Raw genomic sequence first — 25,941 nt, 5'->3', positions numbered from 1 at the left:
CTAATTATGTTCACAATAAAATAATCCATACCCATTGAGATTTACAGACGTTATGATCAATCTTAAAGGGGTGAAAAACCTTTTCTTGTTGTTGTTGAGACAGAGTCCTCCCTATGCCCTGAGCAGAGTGCAGTGGTATCATAGCTCACTATAACCTCAGACTCTGGCTACAGACATTCCGCTGCCAATCCCCGAAGCCGCTGGGATAACAGGCACTCACCTCGGTGCCCAGCTGGGTTTTTCATTTTTTTTAATGAGTCAGGGTCTCACTCTCGCTCAGACAAGTCTCAAACTCCTGAGCTCAAGCAATTCTCCAGTCTCAGCCTCCCACAGTGGGGAGTGAAATTACAGTGCTCAGTGAAAACCCTTATTATACTATATTTAGGTCTACCTCTAAGTAGAACCAATTTAACAAATATTGAGTAACTTATTAAATGTAAATGTAAATGTAAATGTTTACCATCTACTAAATGTCTCTGGTTTTATCAATTCTTTGGTATACCAGATACCTTTACAGAATCTCTTGGTTTTATATTTCAAACTTAAATGGCACTTGAGACTTACCAATTTAAGCCAGAGACTAAGAAATCGAGGATCGTTATAATATCGTTTTTCTCCTTGTAGTGCTTCCACAGCTCTTTCTAATAATGTTGACATGTTACTCTCCTTCCCCCCTTGAGGATAGTTCTGCTCTGTCCAGTTGATATACCTGAATGGGAAGAAAAAAATATATATATAAGTTGAACATGAACATGTATCACTTCCATTTTTATTCATTTATTAGGTATTTAATATCGATTTAGATAACTGCACTAGAGTTTATAAGTTGAATATGTACTTTTGTTCTTGTTCCAAGTTCCATTTTGAATTTCTTTAAGCAAAAATATCTAATATTGGCTTGGCACCCGTAGCACAGTGGTTACGGTGCTTGCCACATACATGGAGGGTGGCGGGTTGGAACCCGGCCCGGGCCAGCTAAACAATGACAACTACAATAAAAGGTAGCCAGGCATTGTGGTGGGCTCCTGTCCCAGCTACTTAGGAGGCTACTTAGGAGGCTGAGGCAAGAGAATGGCTTAAGCCCAGGAGTTTGAGGTTCCTGTAAGCTGTGACGCCACAGTACTCTAACCAGGGCAACATAGTGAGACTCTGTCTCAAAAAAAAAAAAAAAAAAAAAGGGCGGCGCCTGTGGCTCAAGGAGTAGGGCGCCAGTCTCATATGCCGGAGGTGGTGGGTTCAAACCCAGCCCCAGCCAAAAAAAAAAACAAAAAACAACAACAACAAAAAAAGAACATCCTCCTTTGGGGCGGCGCCTGTGGCTCAGTGAGTAGGGCGCCGGCCCCATATGCCGAGGGTGGCGGGCTCAAACCCAGCCCCGGCCAAACTGCAACAAAAATAGCCAGGCGTTGTGGCGGGCGCCTGTAGTCCCAGCTGCTCGGGAGGCTGAGGCAAGAGAATCACGTAAGCCCAAGAGCTGGAGGTTGCTGTGAGCCGTGTGACGGCACTCTACCGAGGGTGGTACAATGAGACTCTGTCTCTACAAAAAAAAAAAAAAAAAAAAAAAAGAAATATCTAATTTTATGTTTCTCCTAAACTAAGCCCTTATCCCTCAAATTTTTCCAATGTATCTGTAACACTTCTGTGGAAAATTGAGGATACAAATAGAAGGATATAGCTCAAAGTTACATGACACAAACTTGAAAAGTCTTCAATCTTAAACACCTCAGGAAGACATGCTATGATTATCCTGGATTTCTGTGCCCCCATGATACTACTTTCTATTCTGACACACCAACCCAAATACCCTAATTTAAGAAACAGGGCCATAAGGAATCATCTATTAATGTTTCTGTTGACCTTGTTAAATAAAAATACCTACCTATACCAAACATCCAGAGGGTCATTTCCAGTACAAAAACGAATTTCAGATTCAAATGCCCTGAAATTTAAACAGAGAATGTTAGTATATGCAATAGGATCTTAGCATAGATAATAGCCAATGAAAAGTATCACTTCCATTTTTATTCATTTATTAGGTATTTAATATTGATCAAGATAATGATCTAGATAACTACACTAGAGTTTATGGGTTTGTTAAACAGAAAGGAAAAGAAAAGAAGTAATTAGGAAGACTGGCACAGTGGCTCACAGAGGTAATCCTAGCACTCTAGGAGGCTGAGGTGGGTGGATTGTTTGAGCTCAGGAGTTCAAGACCAGCCTGAGCAAGAGCGAGACCCAGTCTCTAGAAATAGCTGGGCATTGTGGCTGTAGTCCCAGCTACCAGAGAATCTGAAGCAAGAGGATCATTTGAGCCTAAGAGTTTGAGGTTGCCGTGAGCTATGAAGCCACAGCACCCTACCCAGCTGACAAAAAAAAAAAAAGTACAAGATATGCAGAAATGAGAGAAACAAATTTTAAGACAACATACAGAAAAGCATTATTACATAGCAGTTCAAACCTCTGGAATAAGATTCCCTAGACTCAAATTCTGCTCCATCAATCACTAGCTCAGTGACATTAAATAAGCTACTCTTTTTAGTTTTCTAATCTGCAAAATGGGGATATTATTAGGTCGATTAGTCTTAAATGTAACAATTTTAGACAGTAAGCACTCAATAACTTATTTTATATGTATTTAATAGAAACCGTATAGAAACAATAAGAACATTAAAGAAAAGTTCTGGACATAACATTAGAGAATAATAATACCATACATAATAGGGGGAACCTCAAAGAAAATATAAAATATGACTACTAGGAGAGCTAAGATTAGTGAAAGACTGATCAGTTAGAATAGAAGGGAAGTATTAGGAAATAAACCACAATTTGGATAAGTGATTAATTAACAAAAACTATGTAAGTGATTATGTTTGGTTTTTAATTTTTATTTTTTTAGACAGGGTCTTGCTTTGTCACCCAAGCTGAAATGCAGTGGCAAAATCATAGCTCACTCTAGCCTCTAATTCCTGGGTTTAAGCAATCCTTCCTTAGCCTCTAGGCTTGAGTCACCACATTTTTGTTAGAAACAGGATCTCACCATGTTGCTCAGGCTGGTCTCAAACTCTTGGCCTCAAGTGTTCTTCCCACCTCAGCCTTCCAAAGTGCTGGGATTATAAGCATGAGCCACTGTTCCTGGCCAAGCAGTTATGGTTTTTTTGTTTTGTTTTTTGAGATAGGGTCTCGTTCTGTTGCCCAGGCTAGTGTGCAGTGGCATCATCATAGCTCACTGCAACCCCAAACTCCTGGGCTCATGGGATCCTCTTGCCTCACCTCCCGAGTAGCTGAGACTGCAGGTGTGCACCACCACATCCAGCTCATTTTTCTACTTTTTATAGAGATGAGCCCTTGCGCATGCTCAGACTGGTCTCCAACTCCTGGCCTTGAGAATTGCATCTTGGCCTGCCAAAGTGCTAGGATTACTGGTGTGAGCCACTATGCCCAGCACTACAGTTATTTTTATATGTGCTAGGTTTGATCCCACAACTAGAAATCCCAGCAGGTTTTTTTCTAGAATTAGACAAGTTCTAGAAAATTTGTTTGCAAAGACAAATGACCAAAAATAGCCAAGGAAATTTTGTTAAAGAATAAAAGCTGGAAAACTCACCCTGCCTTACCACGTAATGCTAATCGAGGCAATGTGTCACTGGTGAAAAGATAGGTGATTAGATCAGTGGAACAGGATAGGGTCCAGAAATACATATGTGGTCAAATGAGTTCTGAAAAGGGCCCCAAAGCAATTTAATGAGGATAGGAAAAATCTCTCCAAAAATGGAGACGGAACAACTAGATACATACCCACACAGGGAAAAACTTTTACTTCAACTCCGTACCATCTAGTTAAACATAAAAGCTAAAAAGCCACTAGAGGAAAACACAGGAGAATAACTTTGGAACTTTGGGGTGGGCAAAGATCTCCTCAAGAGGACACATAAAGTACCAACTATAAAAGAAAAATGCTAATTAAGTGAATTTCATCAAAATTAAAAACTTGGTGGCTAGGGGCAGTGGTTCATGCCTATAATCACAGCACTTTAGGAGGCAGAGGCAGGAGGATTGCTTGAACCCAGGAATTCAAGATTAGCCTTGCCACATAGTAAAACCCTTTAATGACAAAAAGTTTTTCAAAAAATTAGCCAAGTATGGTGGCATACACCTATAGTCCCAGCTACTTGGGAAGTTAAGATAGAAGGATTGCTTGAGCCCAGGAGTTCAAGGCTACAGTGAGCTATGACGGCACCATTGCACAGCAGACTGGATGACAGAACATGATCCTGTCTCTAAAAAAATTAACTGCCAAGACACGGTGGCTCACGCCTGTAATCCTAGCACTCTGGGAGGCCAACGTGGGTGGATTGCTTGAGCTCAGCAGTTTGAGACTAGCCTAAACAAAAGGGAGACCCCCATCTCTACAAAAAATAGAAAAATTAGTCAAGGGTTGTAGCGGGCAATAAAAAGCTGGTCCCAGCTACTTAGGAGGCTGAGGCAAGAGGACTGCTTATGCCTAGAAGTTTGAAGTGCTGTGAGCTATGATAACACCATAGCACTCCAGCCTGGGGGACAGAGTGAGACTCTGTCTCAAACAAACAAACAAGAAACTAAAACCATAAAAACTAATAATTAAAATTTTAATACTTGGATGGGCGGTGCCTGTGGCTCAGAGAGTAGGGCGCCAGCCCCATATGCTGAGGGTAGTAGGTTCAAGCCCTGGCCCTGGCCAAACTACAACAACAACAAAATTAAATTAAATTAAAAAGTTTAAATAAATAAATAAATAAAATTTTAATACTTGGTAGGTATAGTAGTTAACTACCAAGAAAAATACCCAGATATCCATGAAGGAAAAAAAATTTGCAATTTGGGCAGTGCCTGTGGCTCAAAGGAGTAGGGCACCAGCCCCATATGCCAGAGGTGATGGGTTCAAGCCCAGCCCTGGCCAAAAAAATGCAAAAAAAAAAACATTTGCAATTCATATATTTGATAAAGGACTTACGGGGTGGTGCCTGTAGCTCAGTGGGTAGGGCGCCAGCCCCATGTACCGACGGTGGTGGGTTAGAACCCAGCCCCGGCCAAACAGCAACAAAAAATAGCTGGGCATTGTGGCAGGCGCCTATAATCCCAGCTATTCGGTAGGCTAAGGCAAGAGAACCGGCTAAGCCCAGAAGTCAGAGGTTGCTGCGAGCTGTGACACCACAGTACTCTACCAAGGGCGATAAAGTGAGACTCTGTCTCTAAAAATAAAGGACTGGGTACAGGCGAAACTTACTAAATGCAGAATACAAATGTCTACATACAGTAACTAAGAAAATGCCATGAAGGCTACGTTGAACAGTTTGATGAGAATATATTTCAGGTTGTATATGAAACCTGCACATTGTACCCCTTGATTGTACTCATGTACACAGCTATGATTTAACAATAAAAATAAATAAATAAAAGATAAAAATAAAGGACTTGCATACAGAATATATAAGAACTCCTGCAACCCAATTTAAATAGTAGGCAAAATAGCTGAACAGATATACCACAAAGAATATATATAGGGCGGCGCCTGTGGCTCAAGGAGTAGGGCGCCGGTCCCATATGCCGGAGGTGGTGGGTTCAAACCCAGCCCCAGCCAAAAAACCAAAAAAAAAAAAAAAAAAAGAATATATATAAAAGGTCAGAAGGCATGTGAAACATGTTCACCATTATTAGTCACAAGGGAATAGAAAGTAAAACCATAGTGAATATAACCACATACCACTAGGATGGCTAAAATGAAAAAGTTGACAATATTAAATACATATATTGCTAGTAGTAGTGTAAAATGTTACAACCATTTTAGTAAACTATTTTCTTCAACAGTTAAACATATATTCTTTATTCCACCAATTCCATTAGAAGGGAAATGGAAATCTATGTCCACAAAAAGCCTTGTACAAGAATGTCCACAGCAGCAATATTCATAGAGCACAAAATTGAAAGAATCTAAAGGTCTATCAAATGGTAAATGGATAAATGGAATCCTATTCAGCAATAAAAAGGAACCCTCTATTGATACATGTAACATGAAAAAGCTGTAGAAATATGCTGAATGAAAGAATGATATGATTCTACTTACATAAAATTCTAGAATAGGCAAAAGTAACCTATTGTGATAGAAATATGATCAGTAGGTATTTAGTGAAAGAGGGTAGATTGACTGGGAAGGATCATGAGAGAACCGAAATAATGTTTTGTCTTGAAATGCATGTCAAAACTGATTAAACAGTACACTTAAAAATCTGAGCATTTCACTGTACGTAAATTATACTTTTTTTTTTTAAGAGACAGAGTCTCACTTTGTCACCCTCGGTAGAGTGCCGTAGCATCACAGCTCACAGTAACCTCCAGCTCTTGGGCTTAGGTGATTCTCTTGCCTCAGTCTCCTGAGCAGCTGGGACTACAGGCACCTGCCATAACGCCCAGCTATTTTTTTGTTGCAGTTTGGCGGTGGCTGGGTTTTTAACCCACCACCCTTGGTATATGGGGCTGGCACCCTACTCACTGAGCCACAGGCGCCACCCTGTAAATTATACTTTTAAAAAATCACCAGTCTTTAGTGACCAAGTAAATAAAATTAGGAGGAGAGAGCAATGGGTAGACAATTCAGGTGAATTTTGGATCATTGATCAAAATGGAGAAGTAGAAAAAGGAAGGTCATTTATGAGAGAACAGATTCAGTATTTAATATGCTAAATGAAATATTCATCTAATTATATGTTATGGGTAGATAAAAAGACATTTAGAAGGTAAGTAAGAGATGTTGAACAATCCTGGAAAACTTGAATACGGGCTGAGAATAGAGACTTAGGTGAAATGCAGCAAGCCAATAAGAAAGTAGCAGTTAAGAAAAATGGAAAAACGGGTGGCGCCTGTGGCTCAGTGAGTAGGGCGCCCGTCCCATATGCTGGAGGTGGTGGGTTCAAACCCAGCCCTGGCCAAAAAAAAAACCAAAGCCAAAAAAAAAAAAAAAAAAAAAAATAAGAAAAGTGGATAAACTAGTACAGTCATGTACTAAATAATGCCATTTCAATCAATGACAGACTATGTGTGTGTGTGTATATATATATAAATGGTGGTCCCTTAACATTATAATACCCTATTTTCACTGCACCTTTCCTATGTTTAGATACACAAATAATTATCATTGTGTTACAGTTGTGTACAGCATGTTATACAGGTTTGCAGCCTAGGCATGAAGTAGCTATACCATCTAAATTTGTTTAACTACATACACTCTGTGATGTCTGCATAACAATGAAATCATGTAATGACATATTTCTCAGACCCTAGCCTCATTGTTAAGCATGACCATATAACATCAACAAAACCATGAAGAATTAAAAATGGGAATCCACCAGCTCTAAAAGAAAAACCATAAAGCCCAATGCTTTTAAAGATCCAATGAGATGATGAATATTCATTATATTAGAATCCAAAATTATGCTAATTTGCCTAATGGTAGAAATTTTTTGGTCAGAGATTACAGGAGAAACTGATAGTTTAGCCTACCTTTTACAAGAAAAATACATTTACCAAAAGATATATTAGTCAAAAGACAGCAAAATCTATAGGTCCATATGCATAATTTGAATATTTTTCAGATTTTATTTATCTAAACAGTTCGATAAATCATTATTTACAAACTTTCTGGTATAAATTAAATTTCTCTGAGATTTACATGATCTTTGGTTACCATAATTTCTTTTTGTCACATTCTCAAAGATACCCTCCTAAGGAAGTTAATAATTGAGTACTCATAAAAGATAGCAAATTCATTCTCCCTCTGTACTCAGAATCCAAGGAGACTGTGTCAGGGGTCCTCAAACTACGGCCCGCGGGCCACATGAGGCAGTGTGATTGTATTTGTTCCGGTTTTGTTTTTTTACTTCAAAATAAGATATGTGCAGTGTGCATAGGAATTTGTTCATAGTTTTTCTTTTAAACTATAGTCCAGCCCTCCAGTGGTCTGAGGGACAGTGAACTCGCCCTGTTTAAAAAGTTTGAGGACCCCTGGTAGAATTAAGTCTGTTCAGGTTCAGAATGACATGATACTTTGGGGGAACAGTGCAATGTAATACTTGCTTCACTATGCTTGTCCTTGCCCCATGTATAAAATGTGTTTCTAGTGATAAAAAAATTTGGCTAGCTCCACAGTGAAATTAAATCCTGTTCTTAATCATACTGGAGGACATCTTCAGAAAGCTGTGGTGTGATAAAAAAGGAGGTGGGGGCTTGGCGCCTGTGGCTCAAGCAGCTAAAGCGCCAGCCACATCCACCTAAACCAGCCACCTAAGCTGGCTGGTTCGAAACCAGCCTGGGCCCGCCAAACAACAATGATGACTGCAACCAAAAAATAGCCAGGTGTTGTGGCAGGTGCCTGTAGTCCCAGCTACTTGGGAGGTGGAAGCAGGAGAATCACTTGAGCCCAGAAGCTGAAGGTTGCTGTGAGCTGTGATGCCACAGCACTCTACCCAGGGCCACAGCTTGAGGCTCTGTCTCAAAAAAAAAAGAGGTGGGGAACAGATTCTCAGACCACCAATTTTTGAGGAGTACTCCTTATATCATGCCCCATAGATCCACACCCATATTATCTACCAGGGTTGGGGATGAATGAGGACAGGTTAAGTCCCAACCATTCCACAAACCGTTTCTGCTGCTGAAGTGTATTGTTACAGGCAGATTCTTGCTGTGCCAATGCTCCCTGAAGGGTGGACATGATCCGCCCTTGCCTTAAGGGCTGCACGTTTTCTTTACTCAGCTCCCATTCATCTCCCTCCAGGGACATGGCTTCACTATGAAGAGAGAAACAGAAAGTAAATCTCATGCCAACATGGACTTATTATAGCCCTAGATTATTGTAAATGTTCTCAGATATGCGATTATTCATGCTTTTGGGTTGAATACAGTAGACTGACCCATTAGTAGTAGTATAAGTTTCTGAGCCTTTCTGTAATGTGGTTCCTAAGTTTATGGCTACAGTATTGCCTAATGGAAGAGAGAACTTGGAAGACGTATTGTGGCCAGTGCTATAAAAATAAAGTTTAAGGCAGAAAGAAAATAAGAGGTAAAAGTGTTATAAATTTGGTAAAGCAGACAAAAAAGCAGGAAGCAGTTCTGCATCATCTAGTTTAATTTAAAATTAGCAGTGTTGGTCACACTAATACCCCACGTTTCAACTGATGATTCAAAACTAAAGTTTGTGTATATAGGTAGCCCAGAGCAGAAGCAGACAACAGTACAGTTTATTTACTGCCCCCACCCCATTCTATCAAGCCTACTAGGAGAATTCCCAAGACTATTTGGAGGCCATAATAAAGTATGCTGCACTTCAGAGATCTGCAATGGCCAGAAAGAAGCATCTGACTATGAGACATTATTTCTGGGTTTAAAACAAAAAGAGAGACAGATACAACTGATCTTCACAATAGTAAAAGTTATATAGGATTTCAGTCTATATGAGAGCTGAAAACTTCAAGTAACTGTGATTATTAAATTTGAGTTGTCACCAGCTACATCTTTTTAACCATAATAAGTATTCACTTAATACCATGCATAGCTTCTTGGAAATTGCAACTTTAATCAAAACAACATAATAATGAAACCAATTTTATGACAGGCTCTTGATATAAACATGAATTAAGTTCTTACAATATATTTCTGGTCACAAAAACATCTCCAAACTTCTAAATAAAGACCCAGAACACTTCTAATATTAAACATTGAAATAAATGTAAGCTGTACATACATTTAAGAAAGATTAATAGAAACAAGGTGATTATTTGCCCAATTGTGGTGAATCCATAGCGAGTGACTATACAGAGTGGGGGTAAGTTAAATCAAGAAATGTTTGCAAAGTAAAAATATTAAGGAGCAAAGTTCAAAAACAAACAATAACAAATATAGTGGGCTCCTTGAGTGCTTTCATACCACGTTGTTTACAGTCATCCATTTATATGATTACTACATACTTTAAAGATTTTTATTTTACAGTAATTTGTGTTCATTTCTTCATTTTCTAACTCACTTATTCAAGGTTGTGAGTGGCAAGAGCCTATCTTGGGAGCTCAGGGCACAAAGCAACCTGGACAGTTGACACTGCAGAACACACTACTCACACTCAAGACCGGGATCATTTAATTAGGCCAGTCAACCCAAGGGGCGCATCTTTGGGATGTAGGAGGAAACCCATGCAGACATAAAGACAATGTGCAAGCTATACACACACAGTGGCCCCAGCCAGGAATCAATTTTTTTTCTCTGGAATGTTTTAACAAAATGATGCTATTGGAAGACCTACTATATGTTGTATGAACCCTGTGAGGGCTCAGGATAATATAAGGGCCATGTCATTTATTTTTGTATACTCAGTGTAATACAGGATATAACCCTATTATGTACTAAGTAAATGTCTGCTGAATTCACCTGAATTTCTTCTCCTGCTCTTAAAAATAGTGATTACACGCTCTGTTACATGTCCCAAACTGAACTGAGACTGTCTCCTCCCTCCTCCCAGACTTCCTCCTACAATAGTCCTCCTTCTCAAATAAAAGGCAATTCCGTTATTGCAGTTGTCCAAGCCAAAAATCTTAGTGCCAACCTTGCTTTCTCTCTCAGACTCTTTAGTCAGTTAGCAAACCCTATTTGTTCTAGCTTCAAAATAAATCTAGAAATCAACCACTTCTCACTATCTCCATTGTTTTCCACATGGCTCAAGCCACCTAGATTATTTCAATATCCTTTTTTTTGAGACACGCTATGTCTTGGGCTCAAGTGCTTCTCTTGCCTCCCAAGTAGCTGGAACTACAGGCACCCACCACAATACCCAGCTATTTTTGGTGGCAGTTGTTATTGTTGTTTAGCAGGCCCAGGCCGGGCTCAAACCCGCCAGCCTCAGTGTAAGTGGTCAGCACCCTACCCATTAAGTACAGGCGCTGCCTAATACTTTTTGAGATAGAGTCTCACTCTGTCACCCTTGGTAGAGTGCCGTGCTGTCATAGCCCACAGCAACTTCCAGCTCTTGGGCTCAAGCGATTCTCTTGCCTCAGCCTCCCAAGTAGCTGGGACTACAGGCACCCACCATAACACCCAGCTATTTTTAGAGACGGGGTCTGGCTCTTGCTCAGCGTGGCCTTGAACCTGTGAGTTGGGGCAACCCACCTACTTCAAGCCTCCCAAGTGCTGGGATTACAGGTGTGAGCCACTTCGCCCAGCCTCAATATCCTCTTAACTGGCATCCCTGCTTCTTTCCTTTACTCTATTCAACATTGCAGCCAAAGTGATCCCATTTTAAATCAAGTCAGATCATGTCTTTCCTCTGCTCCAAACTTTCCAATGACTTTCCATTACCATCAGAATAAAAGCCAAGGCCTTACAATGAATGCTTGCATCTTCACCTTTTTTACTTAATTTCCTTTCCTCCTAGTTCATTGTTCTCCAGAGACTATGGCCTTGGACCTAACAGGTGCTGCTTCTTCCTCCAACACTCACCCCCAGACTTTATACGTTCCCCAAATACATGCATGACTAGCTCTTGCACCTCCTTCAAGTCTTGATCCAAATGACACCTCTGCAGTGAGGCCCTGTGTTCAAACCTATCTAAACTGGCAATACTCCCTATTCCCCCTTGATTTATTTATTTTTAGTACTGATCACCACCTCCTACCTGACTTTTATTTTACAAGACGTTTATTGTCCGACTCCCCATTCATCCCACACAGAACTTAAATTTTATGAGGGTTAAGATTTTTGTGTCTTTTGTTCACTGGCTGCACCCACTGCTTAGTCAATAAATACTTGCTTCATGAAGGAAACTGCTTTTATCTAGGTATTGTGGACACCATAAGTAACATGCATACAAATTTTCAACCTAGCAGAACTGCTGTGTGTGTGTGTGTGTGTATGTACACAGAGGGTGCCAAGAAAATATATACACATTTTAAGAAAAGAAGAACCTCGGCGACACCCATAGCTCAGTGGGTAGGGCACCAGTCACACACACTGAGGCTGGCAGGTTTGAACCCACCCCGGGCCAGCTAAAACAATGACAACTGCAACAACAACAACAACAACAACAACAAATAGCTGGACATTGTGGTGGGTGCCTGTAGTCCTAGGTACTTGGGAGGTTGAGGCAAGAGAATCACTTAAACCCAAGAATTTGAGGTTGCTGGGCAGCGCCTGTGGCTCAAAGGGGTGGGGTGCCGGCCCCATATGCCGGAGGTGATGGGTTCAAACCCAGCCCTGGCCAAAACCTGCAAAAAAAAAAGGGGGGGAAAGCAGAAAGAGGGACGGAAGGAGGGGGGTGGGGCCTTGGTGTGTGTCACACTTTATGGGGGCAAGACATAATTGCAAGAGGGACTTTACCTAACAATTGCAATCAGTGTAACCTGGCTTATTGTACCCTCAATGAATCCTCAACAATAAAAAAAGAAAAAGAATTTGAGGTTGCTGTGAGCTGTGACGCAATAGCACTCTATGGAGAGCTACAGCTTGACAGACTGTCTCAAAAAAAAAAAAAAAGAAAAGAACCTGTATCAAGATCATAATAATATATACCAATAACGAAAGATGTATACAAGTCACATTTGACTTCTGCAATTACAAGAGGTGCTGTGAATGTCATACTACACATTACTACCCAATTCAATTCAACTTCGAAAAGTAATATCTAGCTAACATCTCTTAAAATGTGTATACATTTTCTGGCACCCCCAGTATATATAAAATATAAGGAAAGACAGGTAACATGCAGAGAAGAGCTTTGTAGACCTCTATAATACTGGCATAATGATAGCCTCTACCATTCATTGAGCCTTTATTTGGAAGCAGTTATTTACAGATACTTTGATTCTCCCAGAACCTAGTAAGGTAGCATCAATATGAGCATTTCCCATATTTTACCCGTCCAAGGCCAAACAGATTGACGGAGAGGTACAAGGTGAGAACTAGGGTAAGGGTCCCCAAACTCCAAGAAGGAGCCACCGTCCCCTCATTTGCTTGATAATAGTCACTGTCCCCTTGTTTGCTTCTCTATAGAGGGCACAGCAGGTAGACTTAAAGATTCTTAACTCTTCTCCATAAATAACATCACCTGTTTGGAACCTGGGGGTAGTTTTTGAGTTATCTCCAGGTACTGCATTCCAGCGGATTGACTGATCCACCGAGGGCAAGGAACTGATTCAACTGGTCTTAGACCCTTCACCCAAGGCCCTATATTCTAGTTAACAGACCCACCTAAACAGCAGCCCATACCAAAGGACTGATAGTTTTGCCTGGAAACAAGCCAATTAGCAGACTCTGATTGCCTAATCCTGTGCCCACGAAACTCTTTAAAAACCCTGTCTCCCCAATTCTAGGAGAGGCGGATTTGAGAAATTTCTCCCGTCTCCCTGCCTAGCGCTACGCAGAATAAATCTCTGCTGTAAACCCTGCTGTCTCTGGGCATTTACTGACTTTCTCTTGGGCAGCGGGCAGACCGACCTACCTAGTTGGCAACACCAACACAGAGCACATTACAAATTCCAAGCTTTGTGTACCACTCAGGCTCACACAGGCTCCTCTGCTAAACAGCTGGATGCAGCAGGATTCTCACGAGTCCCCACCTGTTGCGTCTTCACCTCGGCCCCTGGCCTCCCACTCCTACAGGAAAGAGGCTCCGGCGGGGCCTGCTCTTCTCTTGACCTTGCCGGCCCTTCCCTCGACTGCTCTGAGCGGAGCCTCTGTCACCCGCCTGGCATTCTCGGGCCTCTCAGGCCCAGCTACCAGTAGCTCTTCCCCCGTACCCACCTTAGAGTACCCCCTTCGCTCTTTATTGCCGCCATCCAGCATTCCTGGCTCAGGCCCTCCTTCTGCCACGGGGCGTTCCTCAGAGCTGCCGACCCTCTGCGTTTTCCGCTACACTTGCCCTTAACAGTTAGCTAAGCAACAAAAGCACGCACCAGACTCCCACCCCTAGCTCGCATCCCCAGCCGCCAAGATTCAAATTTAACGGTCCCGCGCGGCCAACGTAGCTACGCTCCTCCGCTCCTGCGTACTGGCGCCTCTCGCCCAAAGCATTCTGGGACTTATAGTTCATCTGGAGATTAGTTCGCGCGGTCGCGGTGCATAATGGGAGTTGTAGTTTAGGAGGGTGGAGGGCTGTGGTCGTCCAGGTGCAGCAGGCATAAGTGGAATGAATTCTCTGCAGGTGCTCTCCGTGTCCTGGCTATGAGGCCAATGTCTGAGCCGAGTGAGGCACACTTTAAGCACCAGGATTTTTTTTGTTGTTGTTATGTCTTTGAGTACTTGCACTTGGCCTGACTCTTCTGCTGTCTGCCCCAAGTCTCCCACTGCTCCAGCATTCTTCTACCACTCTGACCCAGATGTTTCCTGCCCCATCTTTGAATTCAAGAAAGCTTTAGTTGTAGGCGTAGTGCGTGTAGCGCACCCGCTAGGGCACCGGCCACATACACCGGGGCTGGTGGTTTCAAATCCAGCCAGGGCCTGCCAAACAACAACTACAAGCAAAAAATAGCTGGGCCTTGTGGCGAGCTCCTGTAGTCCCAGCTACTTGGGAGGTTGAGGCAAGAGAATCGCTTAAGCCCAAGAGTTTGAGGTTACTGTGAACTGTGACGCCATGGCACTCTACTGAGGGTGACACAGTGAGACTCTGTCTCAAAAAAAAAAAAAAAAGAAAGAAAAAGAAAGAAAAACAAACAAAGCCTTAGCGTAATAAAATCGTACTAAATGTATAATCTTAGACAAACCGCATAATCTCTTTGACCCTCACTCAATTTTTCTCTTCTTTAGGGAGCTGCCTGTGGCTTAAAAGGGGTAGGGCACTGGCCCCATATGCCGGAGGTGGCGGGTTCAAACCCAGCCCTAGCCAAAAACTGCAAAAAAAAAAAGAAAAGAAAAAAAATTTTTTTTCTCTTCTTTAAAGTGGTGATGATACTGCCTTGCTTTCTTTCCCTTGTGCACAGTTCACAGGCAGTAAACACAACCATGCCATGGCCCCCAAGGTTCACCTCTTCCCCCCTTCAGGAGACCAGCCTTGACTGACACTGGACACTTAGCCTCAGTTCCAATTTCCTGAGGAAGAAACTGCGGTGGCTCAATTGTGAGCAGGCAAGCAGGGTCTTTAGAACAAGCCCAGGTAAAGGGGATTCCTCCTCTATGACTGTGGGAGAGGGGTCAGTAACTAGAGTTAGATGCTAAGAGTAGGTGTCCACTACTCTCTGCTTCTTGGTTCCCAGCCTTCTATCTTTGTTTATGTTACGAAAACCCTTCTTTCCTCTGCATCTTCAGGATTCTTGATTGCAAAGGAATGGAAATCCAACTCAACTGATCCACTGGTCTACTGAGAAAAGGGAATTTACTTGCTTTTATATATAAAAGACTTCAGATAAAGTTTAACTTAGGACTCATGTGTATTGGGCCTCTCCCCATTTCTCATCTCTGCTTTTCTTATGGTTAGCTTATTGTCATTTTCCTTTGGGTAACAGCTTCAGGAATTTAACCTTCCAGGTTCAAATGCAGATTCAGGGGTCATCCTTCTTTTTTTTTTGAGACAGAGTCTCACTATGTTGTTGTATAGAGTGCTCTGGTGTCATAGCTCACAGCAACCTCAAATTCTTGGGCTCAAGTGTTCCTCTTGTCTCAGCCTCCTGAGTAGCTGGGACTACAAGCATCTGCCACATTGCTCAGCTAGTTTTTATTTTTAGAGATGGTCTCACTCTTGCTCAGGCTGGTCTCGAACTCCTGACCTCAAGCAATCTGCCTGTCTTAGCCTCCTAGAGTGCTAGGATTATAGGCATGAGCCACCATGCCCAGTCCAGGAGTTATCCTTCTTAATACTTTCGTCCCAAACATCACTGGGGCTAGTGGATTCAGTTCACTGATTGTTCAGGACCAAGTCATGTGTTTCACCTTGACACTGACCGAGGAGAAGGGGTGGTTCACCATAGGAAATTTCAGTTACTTTTTGTTTCAAGTCCTCTGTATCCAGGAAGTCTTCCTGGATTATGGGAGATGTGGTAAAGGGGATTTTCCCTCCAGCCCACATATCTCTTACCTTACACCAGTGTTGACCTATCACTTCATTTCCTTTCCCCACCATGTCCTGTTCATGTCTACAGTGTCTCAGTTTTGACCACTTCCTGTAAACTATCTTGGAAGTATAAAATTTGCTCTTTTAATCTCAATCTTTCTTATAGCCTAGTCAGCTGCCGCATAAACTGAGGTACAATATAGAACCACCATTTAGTTTAACCCCCTTGCTTATTTCACTAGAAAAAAAAAGGATGTAGATAAACAAAACATCAAAATTTATGACAGAAGGTGCTCTGTGGTCTTCTTTGGAATGTGGGTTCTTAGGCTGGACTGTGGCTGGGTGGCCAGCATGGGGCCCAGGTCACAGAACAGGGTTTAACTGCACCCACCAATTGTGAGGAAAATCATACACATTTATGATAGAAAGAGGGTGAGACAAAAGCTCAGTTTGCCTACTTCAGTATGCTGAGGCTAGGTAGGACATAAAAAATATAAACAGGGAATATGCCGTCTAGGAACTTCGCATTAGTGGAAAAAACAAACAAAGGCAATTTCAGTACATTATTTCTAATTCAGTACAGTCAGAGAAATATAAGTGCAGGAGGCCATGGAAGCACATGCGAGAAGTTTTCAACCTAGTCCTGAGGAAGAAGAGGTCAAGAACAATTTCCTACACAAGCCGTGTAGCATGTGAAGTCTCCCTGGTATAGTATGTCTACCTCCTATCCATTCCCCACTCTCCAATAAGTTCTCCCACTCAGGCCTCACCTTTTTAGACTTCCATGCTGGCCTATCAAAACTTACCTGTCCTAAGTCCCATTCTCTTACTTAACTATCACATTGAAGGTATAGGAACTAAATCACACTTAGACATTAATAACAGTTAATATCGTGTTGTAGTTTTTTGTTGTTTTGTTTTTTTGAGACAGAGTCTCAAGTTGTCACCCTGGGTAGAGTGCCATGGCATCACAGCTCACAGCAACCTCCAACTCCTGGGCTCAAGTGATTCTCCTGCCTCCGCCTCCCAAGTAGCTGGGACTACAGGCACCTGCCACAACACCTGGCTATTTTTTTTTTTTTTGGTTGCAGCTGTCATTGTTGTTTGGCGGGCCCAGGCTGGATTTGAACCCGCCAGCTCATGTGTATGTGGCTGGCGCCTTAGCCGCTTGAGCCACAGGCACTGAGCCTGTGTTGTAGTATTTTTCATATCATGCTCCAAAATGTTAATAGATGATATAAGGCAGTAAGGATTTTGGTGTTCAGTTAAGTTTCTGGGCAAAATGAAAAGCTCATAGGGCCCTTAATATGTTGAAGTGCACCATGACTCTTTAACGAGGTGGGGGATATTAGTTTCTTATTGATGCTGTAACAAACTACTACAAACTCAGTAGCTTAAAACAATACAAATTTATTGTCTTATAGTTTGATAGATCAGAAGTTCGACACAATTCTCACTGGGCTAAACAAGTCATTGGCACAGCCGTGTTTCTTTCACGCCCCTTAGGAGAATTTGTTTCCTTTTTTCCAGTTTCTAGAGGCATTTACTGGCATTCCTTGGTTTGTAGTCCCCTTATTCCATCTTCAGTACGAGGAATATAGGATCTCTCTGACCCAGCTCCTATTGTCGCCTCTCTTTCTCTGACTGTAGTCAGGAAACTTTCTCTGCTTTTAAGAGCTCATGATTAGATTGGGCTCACCAGACCTTTCCTTCTTCAGGTCCTGAAACTTAATCATATCTTCCAGATCTCTTTTGCCACATAAGGTAACAAACATATTCACAGGTTCCATGGATTAGGACACTAATATCTTTGGGGGCCATTATCCCGTCTACCACAGGGCATGTTAAAATACGTTGGCGTCTCTAAACTTATTTGACCATAAAGAAACCTTTCCACACATCTTCTTTCAGAATAGATTTTGAGATGTGCTACTCATATATTGCCCTTTTAATTTTTCCAGGAGAAGAATATGTATTTATTTATTTTTTTGAAATAGCGTCTCACTATGTTGCCCTCAGTAGAGTGTGTGGCGTCATAGTTCACAGCACCCTCAAATTCTTGGGCTTAAGAGATTCTCTTGCCTCAGCCTCCCAAGTAGCTGAGTCTACAGGCGCCTGCCACAACACCCGGCTAGAGAAGAAAATTGATAAAGGAATAAATTTTCATGGTGGAATTTTAGGCACATTGGCAACTGGTAGCAATACGGAACTATTTTAGCACAGCCCCTCAATTTTATGCATCTATTTTACATCAAAGTACAATCCTACCTGCATCAGTGGCTTTAGATAAGATTTAGAAAGTCTATGATCTCTTGCTTGGTCTTGTGGATATGATTGTGTTTTTCGTTTTTTGTGTTTTTTTTTTGATAGAGTCTCACAGAAACTACTCACCCTTGGTAGAGTACTGTGGTGTCACAGCTCACAGCAACCTCCAACTCCCGGGCTTAAGCGATTGTCTTGCCTCAGCCTCCCGAGTAGCTGGGACAACAGGTGCCCACCACAACGCCCAGCTATTTTTTGGTTGTAGTTGTCATTGTTGTTTGGCAGGCCCAGGCTGGATTCAAACCCACCAACTCTAGTGTATGTGGCTGGCACCCTAGCCACTGAGCCATAGGCCCTGAGCCCAGTGCATTGTGTTCTTAATTGTGCAAATGCTGATTTCCCCAACTTTGCCTTGCCTTCACAGATTACGCAAACTCTAGCTTTAGTAAGCCAAACACTCCAAAGATAATCAAAAAACTTTGGGTCTCCAGGGACCCCTTGGACTGACTGCTTGCTAACTGCACAAACACAGAAGGAAGAAGGGACTAATGATGGCAGGAGGGTCAAGGGGGACAGAATTAGCAGGGAGGGATGGTGTTCAGGACCAGAGGATAGCACATCTGGGAAAGCAGCGTCATTCTGCTGGTGTTCACCCAGCAACAGATCAGCTAATCAGAACACCAGCTGCATCTTGAATTTACCAGTGATTAGGCATCTTGAGGTAGAAAAACCAATGAGAAAAAAACATAATAAGCCAACCAATTTGTGTTGCCAGGATGAGGGGAGCTGAAAGGTGAAAAGACGCATTAGCTTGGGCTGGGGGCTTCTGGCTGCTGCCCAGTGGCATGGTACAGTAGCTGTTGCTGACAGGGTAGTAGAGAACTCTGCAAGGAGCTGGGTTTCTCTCTTCAGTTCCATGGAAACTCCTTTTTGGACTATGCTTCTGCTTTTCTGTAGAAGTACCCTACCTTTCTTTATCTTCACTAAACGTAGGAAATAGCTTGACCCGCAATTTCCACACTGACATATGCAGTATATATGCGTGCGTAATGAGGAGATGCCGGTTATCAACTTCTGCATGTGACAGGAAAAAACCAAAAAGGTCAGAATGAACCATAATCTTAGAGCAATCATATGGCAGGGCTGTTAAGCAGGTAAGATGTAGAAGTAAGCCACGTGACTAAAAGGAAGTGCAAAATCAGGCTGTTTTGCCCTACCATTATTCTGCCCAGAGTTTTGTGCTCCAGGAGGGTCTTGGAGAATCTTAGAGAGTTCCCAGGTATTCATGATTGTGCTTTTTTTTTTTTTTACACATGAGGTGATCCAAACTCAAAGAGGCAAAGTGGCAAGGACAGTCACCATGGAGGAAGAGTTCACTCACTCGCATGTGTAAGGTAGGTGACATAAACTGATGGGTGGGGCCCCTAATGGACAATTTTGTTTACCCTTGAAGAAGAAGAATGGTGAAAGCAAATTTGTTCCTGGGCTTGTGGAGAACTGTCATGGGGGGACCACATGATAGCCACCTCGGATACTGGCCTGTGGTTTTGTGAAGAAATGACCTGAATCAGTGGCCACAGGGTCTGGCAGCACTGCTTCATGCTCAGGTGCTGAGGATACAGTCCAGTTGGCCATTCAGAGTGCATCAGGAGCCCCCCTCGGGGGGTTGGATATTAGCACCCTCACAGGGGCCACCAGCAAAGCCACAGTGTCCTCCAGTGATGTCAGAGACAGAATCCATCAACCAAGAGCTGGGGCAGGAAAGGAAGAGCAAGGCAGTTGCTGGATGGTAATTGAGGGGGGCTATCTCAGCCCTGGGAAACACTCAAAACCACCTGGGGGAGGCTTTGAAAGGGAGGATATTCAGAGTCATATAGATAGTCATACAAATTACACTGCACCAAAGAGTACTTGGCTAATGACACAAATGGGGACACTTTCCTGTATTGTCTGCTCATAGAGGGTACCTTCAAAGTGCATCTGCCAAGAGGGGCCTCCTTTTTCTAATTCACATAAAGCCCTGTGTGTGCTCACCATGGCCCTGGGACTGGAGGGCCTATGGATGAGCCAGTGGAATTTTCCTAACTACTGTTCATGTGACTTCATAGCTCTGATCCTGGAGGGGGTGAGTTATATACTGTTATGTCCTTATTCGAGGTTAGCAGAACAGTAGTAGGAACAGCTCCTAGCTGAGCCAACCAATGTGGGGAGGGCAGGAAGATGGTGCACCTGGAGGGGTGGATATACCTGAACTCTACTGCTTTTCTGCTGGGCAGGCTTCCTTGCTCCCTCTCTCAGACATTGCCTCTTGGGGCTTGGTGTAGACTGTGGAAAGTTTGCTTCTGACACTGTGAGAAGCCCAGTTGGAAGGCATTCATGCAGATCTGGGCTCCACAACTGCTATTCCAAGGAAAGGCCAGAGGTCACAGGCCCCCAGACTGGGAAGAGGCCTGATGATTAGAAACAACTCAGTTTGGTTGAATGTGGGAACTAAGCTGGCCACAGCTAGATGTGGCATGATTCAGAAAAAAATTTAAAGGAGGCAATGAGCTGTCAATATTTGTTTGTTTCAATATCTGTTCCCACCTTTACCCTCTAACAGTTAGAGTCTAACCTAAAGGCTGTCCTTTTTTAGCTCTGCCTAGAGGAAAAGCCAGAATTTGCCAACATTTTTCCTTTCTTAAAATAACCCTGGGAGACTGAGGGCTGGCGGAAAATCTGAATTTGGGACCCTTCTAGGGAACTTTGAAGGAATTTGTCACATTTCAGGATTCCAGGCTCACTCCTGGAATTGAATTTGTCAAAGATGAGGGCTCCAGTCTCTTAAACCAGGACAGAACCACAAAGTTTCCCTTCTCTATGTAGATCTTTGAGACTTGTTGCCTTTAGGGGTTTTGACATTTTTTTTTCAGACAGAATCTCACTTTGTTGCCAATGGTAGAGTACTGGGGCATCATAGCTCACAGCAACCTCAAACTCTTGGGCTCAAGCAATCCTCTTGCCTCAGCCCCCCAGTAGCTGGGACTACAGGTGACTGCCACAATGCCTGGCTAGTTTTAGAGGCACAGTCTTGCTTTTGCTCAAGCTGGTCTCGAACTTGTGAGCTCAGGCAATCCACCCACCTTGGCCTCCCAGAGGGCTAGGATTACAGGCATGAGCCACCACTCCTGGCCCTTCAATATCTTTTTTCCAACAGATGCCTTCGAGCTAAAGAAGGCTCGGCACCTGTAGCTCAAGCAGCTAAGGCGCCAGCCACATATACCAGAGCTAGCGGGTCCGAATCCAGCCCAGGCCTGCCAAACAACAAGGACAACTACAACCAAAAATAGCCGGGCATTGTGGTGGCTGCCTGTAATCCCAGCTACTTGGAAGGCTGAGACAAGAGAATCACTTGAGCCCAGGAGTTTAAGGTTGCTGTGAGCTGTGATGCCACAGCACTCTACCCAGGGCAACAGCTTGAGACTCTGTCTCAAAAAAAAATAATAATAATAATAAATAAATAAATAAAGGAGAAAAGAATCAAGTGACAAGGAGAGCTAGAAACATATCATCTCCTAACAGCCAAAGTGAAGGGCTGCAAACCTCTATGGATCAATCCGAGCCTATTTCTGATTTTCCATCCAGCCCCCATGTGAAGAGTTCCAGGAGGCTGTGGGCATCCAAGAGAAGATGCAGGAATGGTAGCTAGCTCTGGTGCCCTGTGCTCTCAGCAGGAGAACTGCTATATTTTAGAGGCTGCCTTCTGCCAACTGTGAGATGTGTGACTGGACCTCACTCGGACTCTGAACATAGATTACCTATGTATGGCACCGGAAGACCCCACTATACAGACAAGTGTGAGAGACCCTCATCCCTCCTGCCCACAGGCTGCTGTTTCCTCCTCAACTGTAAACAAAGAAATTGGACCAGCTGACCTCCTTCTAGAGTCAGAGGCTCCGGAGTCTGTGGAGTTTCCCTCACTGGAGTGCACAAGTCACTGGGCAGGGTGTGTCAGCTCTGAGTCTTCATTCCTAGGACCTGGCCCAAAGCAGGTGTTCAGTAAACATGGGTTAACTGACTGACTGGCTGACTAACAGAAATGAACACGAGAATAGCTGGCCGAGTGTTCTTGTTAGACCAAGTACCCTAGGACAGTAATTTTCAACTGGTGTGCCAGGAAAGGATCTTAGGTGTGCCTTGACAATTTTTTAAGAACACTAATTAAATTATTATTGAAAGAAGTTCAAAGCATAGTAAGTATATTCTTTTTTTGTTTGTTTTGTTTTTTATTCAATCATAACTATGTACATTAATGCAATCATGAGGTACCATGTGCTGGTTTTATATACAATTTGAAATATTTTCATCACACTGATTAACAAAGCCTTTCTTTTTTTTTTACTCTTTTTTTTGATCAATATAATTTAAGTGTGTCAAGGAAGTTTAATAGGTTCAAGTATGTTGTGAGATAGGGAAAAAAAGGTTGAAAAGCACTGTTCTAGGATGTCTTTCATTCATTCGACAAACATTTATTAAATATTGGGTGGTGCCTGTGGCTCAGTGGGATGGGTGCCGGCCCCATATACTAAGGGTGGTGGGTTCAAACCCAGCCCCGGCCAAATGGCAACAAAAAATAGCTGGGTGTTGTGGCAGGTGCCTATAGTCCCAGCTACATTGGAGGCCCGAGGCAAGAGAATTGCCTAAGCCCAGGAGTTGGAGGTTGCCGTGAGCTGTGATGCCATGGCATGCTACCGAGAGTGATAGGGTGAAACTCTATCTCAAAAAAAAAACAAACAAAAATTTATTAAATATTTTGTGACAAATGCTGTACATAGAACCAAGGATATAAATATCAAAAAAGCACCAGCCAAAGTGTGGCATGATGGCTCACGCCTGTAATATAGCACTCTGGGAGGCTGAGGTGGGTGGATTGCCTGAGCTCAGGAGTTCAAGACCAGCCTGAGCAAGAAAAAGTGAGACACCCCCACTATCTCCACTAAATATGGAAGCACTAGCTGGGTGTTGCAGTGGGAACCTGTAGTCTGAACTTTGGGAGGCTGAGGCTAGAGAATCTCTTGAGCCCAAGGGTTTAAGGTTTTTGTGAGCTGTGACACCATGGCACTCTAGCCTGGGGCAACAGAGCGAGACTCTGTCTCTAAAGAAATACATAAATAAATAAATAAATAAACAAACAAACCAGCCTTCTACACAACAAAAACAATCTGTGACATAACTGCTTATGAGCTATGACCCTGATGTGTTCCTAGAATTATGAGACTGAAAAAAGGATGAGGTCCCTCTGCCAGCTTAGCCTGGGGACTGAGAGAGGAGTGGTTAGAAAGTGCTGCCGAGGGGTGAGGGTCTGGGAAAAAGGAGGAGTTACTGAAAGGAGAAGAACGGCTTTCCCTGTGGAAGGAACAGCACAGCAGGAACTCAGGAGGCAAGAGAAGGAGAATGCATAGAGCCTCTGGGGGACTGTTGTGGGACTTGGCAGCTGGCACCCCTGCCCCTGACTCACCAGCCTGGCAAGCGGCAAAGTCAGAGGGCAAACCCAGCTCCTTCTGTTCCCACTCCAGCTGCGGTCTGGAAGCTGGGGCTCTTCCCGCTGAGCTCTGGAGTTTTCTAGCTATGGATCCACCTACTCCTCCCACTTCTGGCAAAGGCCTGCAGATCCCTTGCCTGCACCCCAGGTGAGAAAGGGACGGGGCACAGAATGACCACCTTGCCCACGTGTATGCATTCCTTTCCTCACCTCAGACACAGCTCTTGGATGCCAGACTGTTTGCATTTATTTGGTTTATCGTGACTAGGCCACTGAGGCTGCCAGGAGCAGGGTGAACTGGCCCAGCTGGTCAGACTGGTTGGGCTGCACTTCCCAGCTCCTTCCTCTCCCTCGGAGCTCCTGTATCTCCTCTGTTCGACTCTTTGCTGCCCCAAGATCTGACATTGGCTGGGATATGCCAGGCTTATGGCCCTGGCTCTTCACCTAGCATCTCCCCACAGGCCCCCGCTACCCCTTGAGGACATGATGGAACTGTGATGTGTTAATTTCTGCATCTTTCCTTGCCTCCTGGACCCATGTGCAGACAGGCGCCCTATTTTCAGGCAAATTGCTTTCACCCAAGGTCTTATGAGTGGAGGGACCCTCCTTGCTGCAAGAAACATTCCTTTCCAGGGATTCACACCCCAAGAGAGTTCAGCTTCCCAGAAGGCATTGTTGGGTATTTCTGGTTGCTCCAGGCACTGAGGAGCACCTTGAGCACTTCATGGGTATGGGACAGGATGTTCTGCAAGGTAGGAGACAACCTTTGGCAACAGTAGATTGTCTCACCCAAAATGGAATGATCCCTTACTCCTCATTCCCTCCACATTGAGAAATACTGCATCTGGGCCCACTTTATCAACAGAAGTGCAATTTGTGGCTCAGTGCCCGTAGCTCAGTAGTTAGGGAACCGGCCACATGCACTGGGGCTGGTGGATTTGAACCCAGCCTGGGCCTGCTAAACAACAATGACAACAACAACAACAAATAGCCGGGCATTGTGGCAGGCACCTGTAGTCCCAGCTACTTGGGAGGCTGAGGCAAGAGAATCACGTAAGCCCAAGAGTTTGAGGTTGCTGTGAGCTGTGATGCCACAACACTCTACCGAGGGTGACAGAGAGAGACTCTGTCTCAAAAAAAAAAAAAAAAAAAAAATTTGGGCGGCACCTGTGGCTCAGTCGGTAGGGCGCAGGCCCCATATACCGAGGGTGGCGGGTTCAAACCTGGCCCCAGCCAAACTGCAACCAAAAAATAGCCGGGCGTTGTGGCAGGCGCCTGTAGTCCCAGCTGGGTGAGCTGGGTGAGGCCACGACACTACCGAGGGCCATAAAGTGAGACTCTGTCTCTACAAAAAAAAAACAAAAAACAAAACGCTAACAAATGCTGGTTAGCAGGGCTGCGCCTGTGGCTCAGTGAGCAGGGCGCCAGCCCCATATGCTGAGGGTGGCGGGTTCAAACCCACCCCCGGCCAAACTGCAACAAAAAAATAGCCAGTTGTTGTGGCGGGCACCTGTAGTCCCAGCTGCTCGGGAGGCTGAGGCAGCAGAATCACCTAAGCCCAGGAGTTGGAGGTTGCTGTGAGCTGTGTGACGCCACGGCACTCTACCAAGGGCAATAAAGTGAAACTCTGTCTCTCCAAAAAGAAGAAAAAAAAAAATGCTGGTTAGCAAAAAAAAAAAAATTAATTTAATTTAAAAAAAAAAGGCTGTCCGAAGGTAGTGAGTGATCTCACTTGATTGTTCACTCCCCCTTCTCACTACTGCACTTGACTAATCTTAAAAAACAAAATAAAAAAATAAAAAAAGAAGTGCAATTTGTGTAATCTCATTATGTAGATGAGATCACAGGGGAACTTGTTAAAATGTAGATCCTGGTTCATAGATCTAGGGTGGGAGCTGAGAGTCTGCATTTCTAATGCATTTCCAGGCATTCTTCAGGCTGGTAGTTTACAGCACCAAAGATATGTTTTCTTTTAGGGAGGGGAATTGTATTTAGGGGATATTTTATCTGCAGAATTTGTTGGACTGCGGGGATGCGACTGGCATCTACTGTATAGAAAGCCAGGTATTCTGCTAAACTTCGTACAATAGAAAAGGCAGCCCTGGGC

At 43.5% G+C, this 25,941-nt stretch overlaps 1 protein-coding gene across 1 annotated transcript in view; it reads right to left on the bottom strand.

Annotated features, from left to right (window-relative positions):
* BUB1B (BUB1 mitotic checkpoint serine/threonine kinase B) overlaps window positions 1–13,988 on the bottom strand; it is a 61,636-nt gene extending 47,648 nt beyond the window's left edge. Inside the window, exons 1-4 of the mRNA XM_053594208.1 lie at window positions 13,810–13,988; window positions 8,670–8,816; window positions 1,880–1,939; window positions 565–709 (exon numbers count right to left, since the gene is read on the bottom strand). Coding sequence (XP_053450183.1) covers window positions 565–709; window positions 1,880–1,939; window positions 8,670–8,816; window positions 13,810–13,844 — 387 coding nt within the window. The 5' untranslated portion in view covers window positions 13,845–13,988. The remainder of the gene's footprint in view (window positions 1–564; window positions 710–1,879; window positions 1,940–8,669; window positions 8,817–13,809) is intronic.
* Between the last annotated feature and the right edge of the window lie 11,953 nt (window positions 13,989–25,941).

The sequence above is a fragment of the Nycticebus coucang genome, chromosome 6 (assembly GCF_027406575.1).
Source record: "Nycticebus coucang isolate mNycCou1 chromosome 6, mNycCou1.pri, whole genome shotgun sequence".
Lineage (NCBI taxonomy): Eukaryota > Metazoa > Chordata > Mammalia > Primates > Lorisidae > Nycticebus > Nycticebus coucang.
The sequence above is the reverse complement of the archived record's forward strand: the minus strand, read 5'-3'. Positions and strand labels throughout refer to the sequence as shown.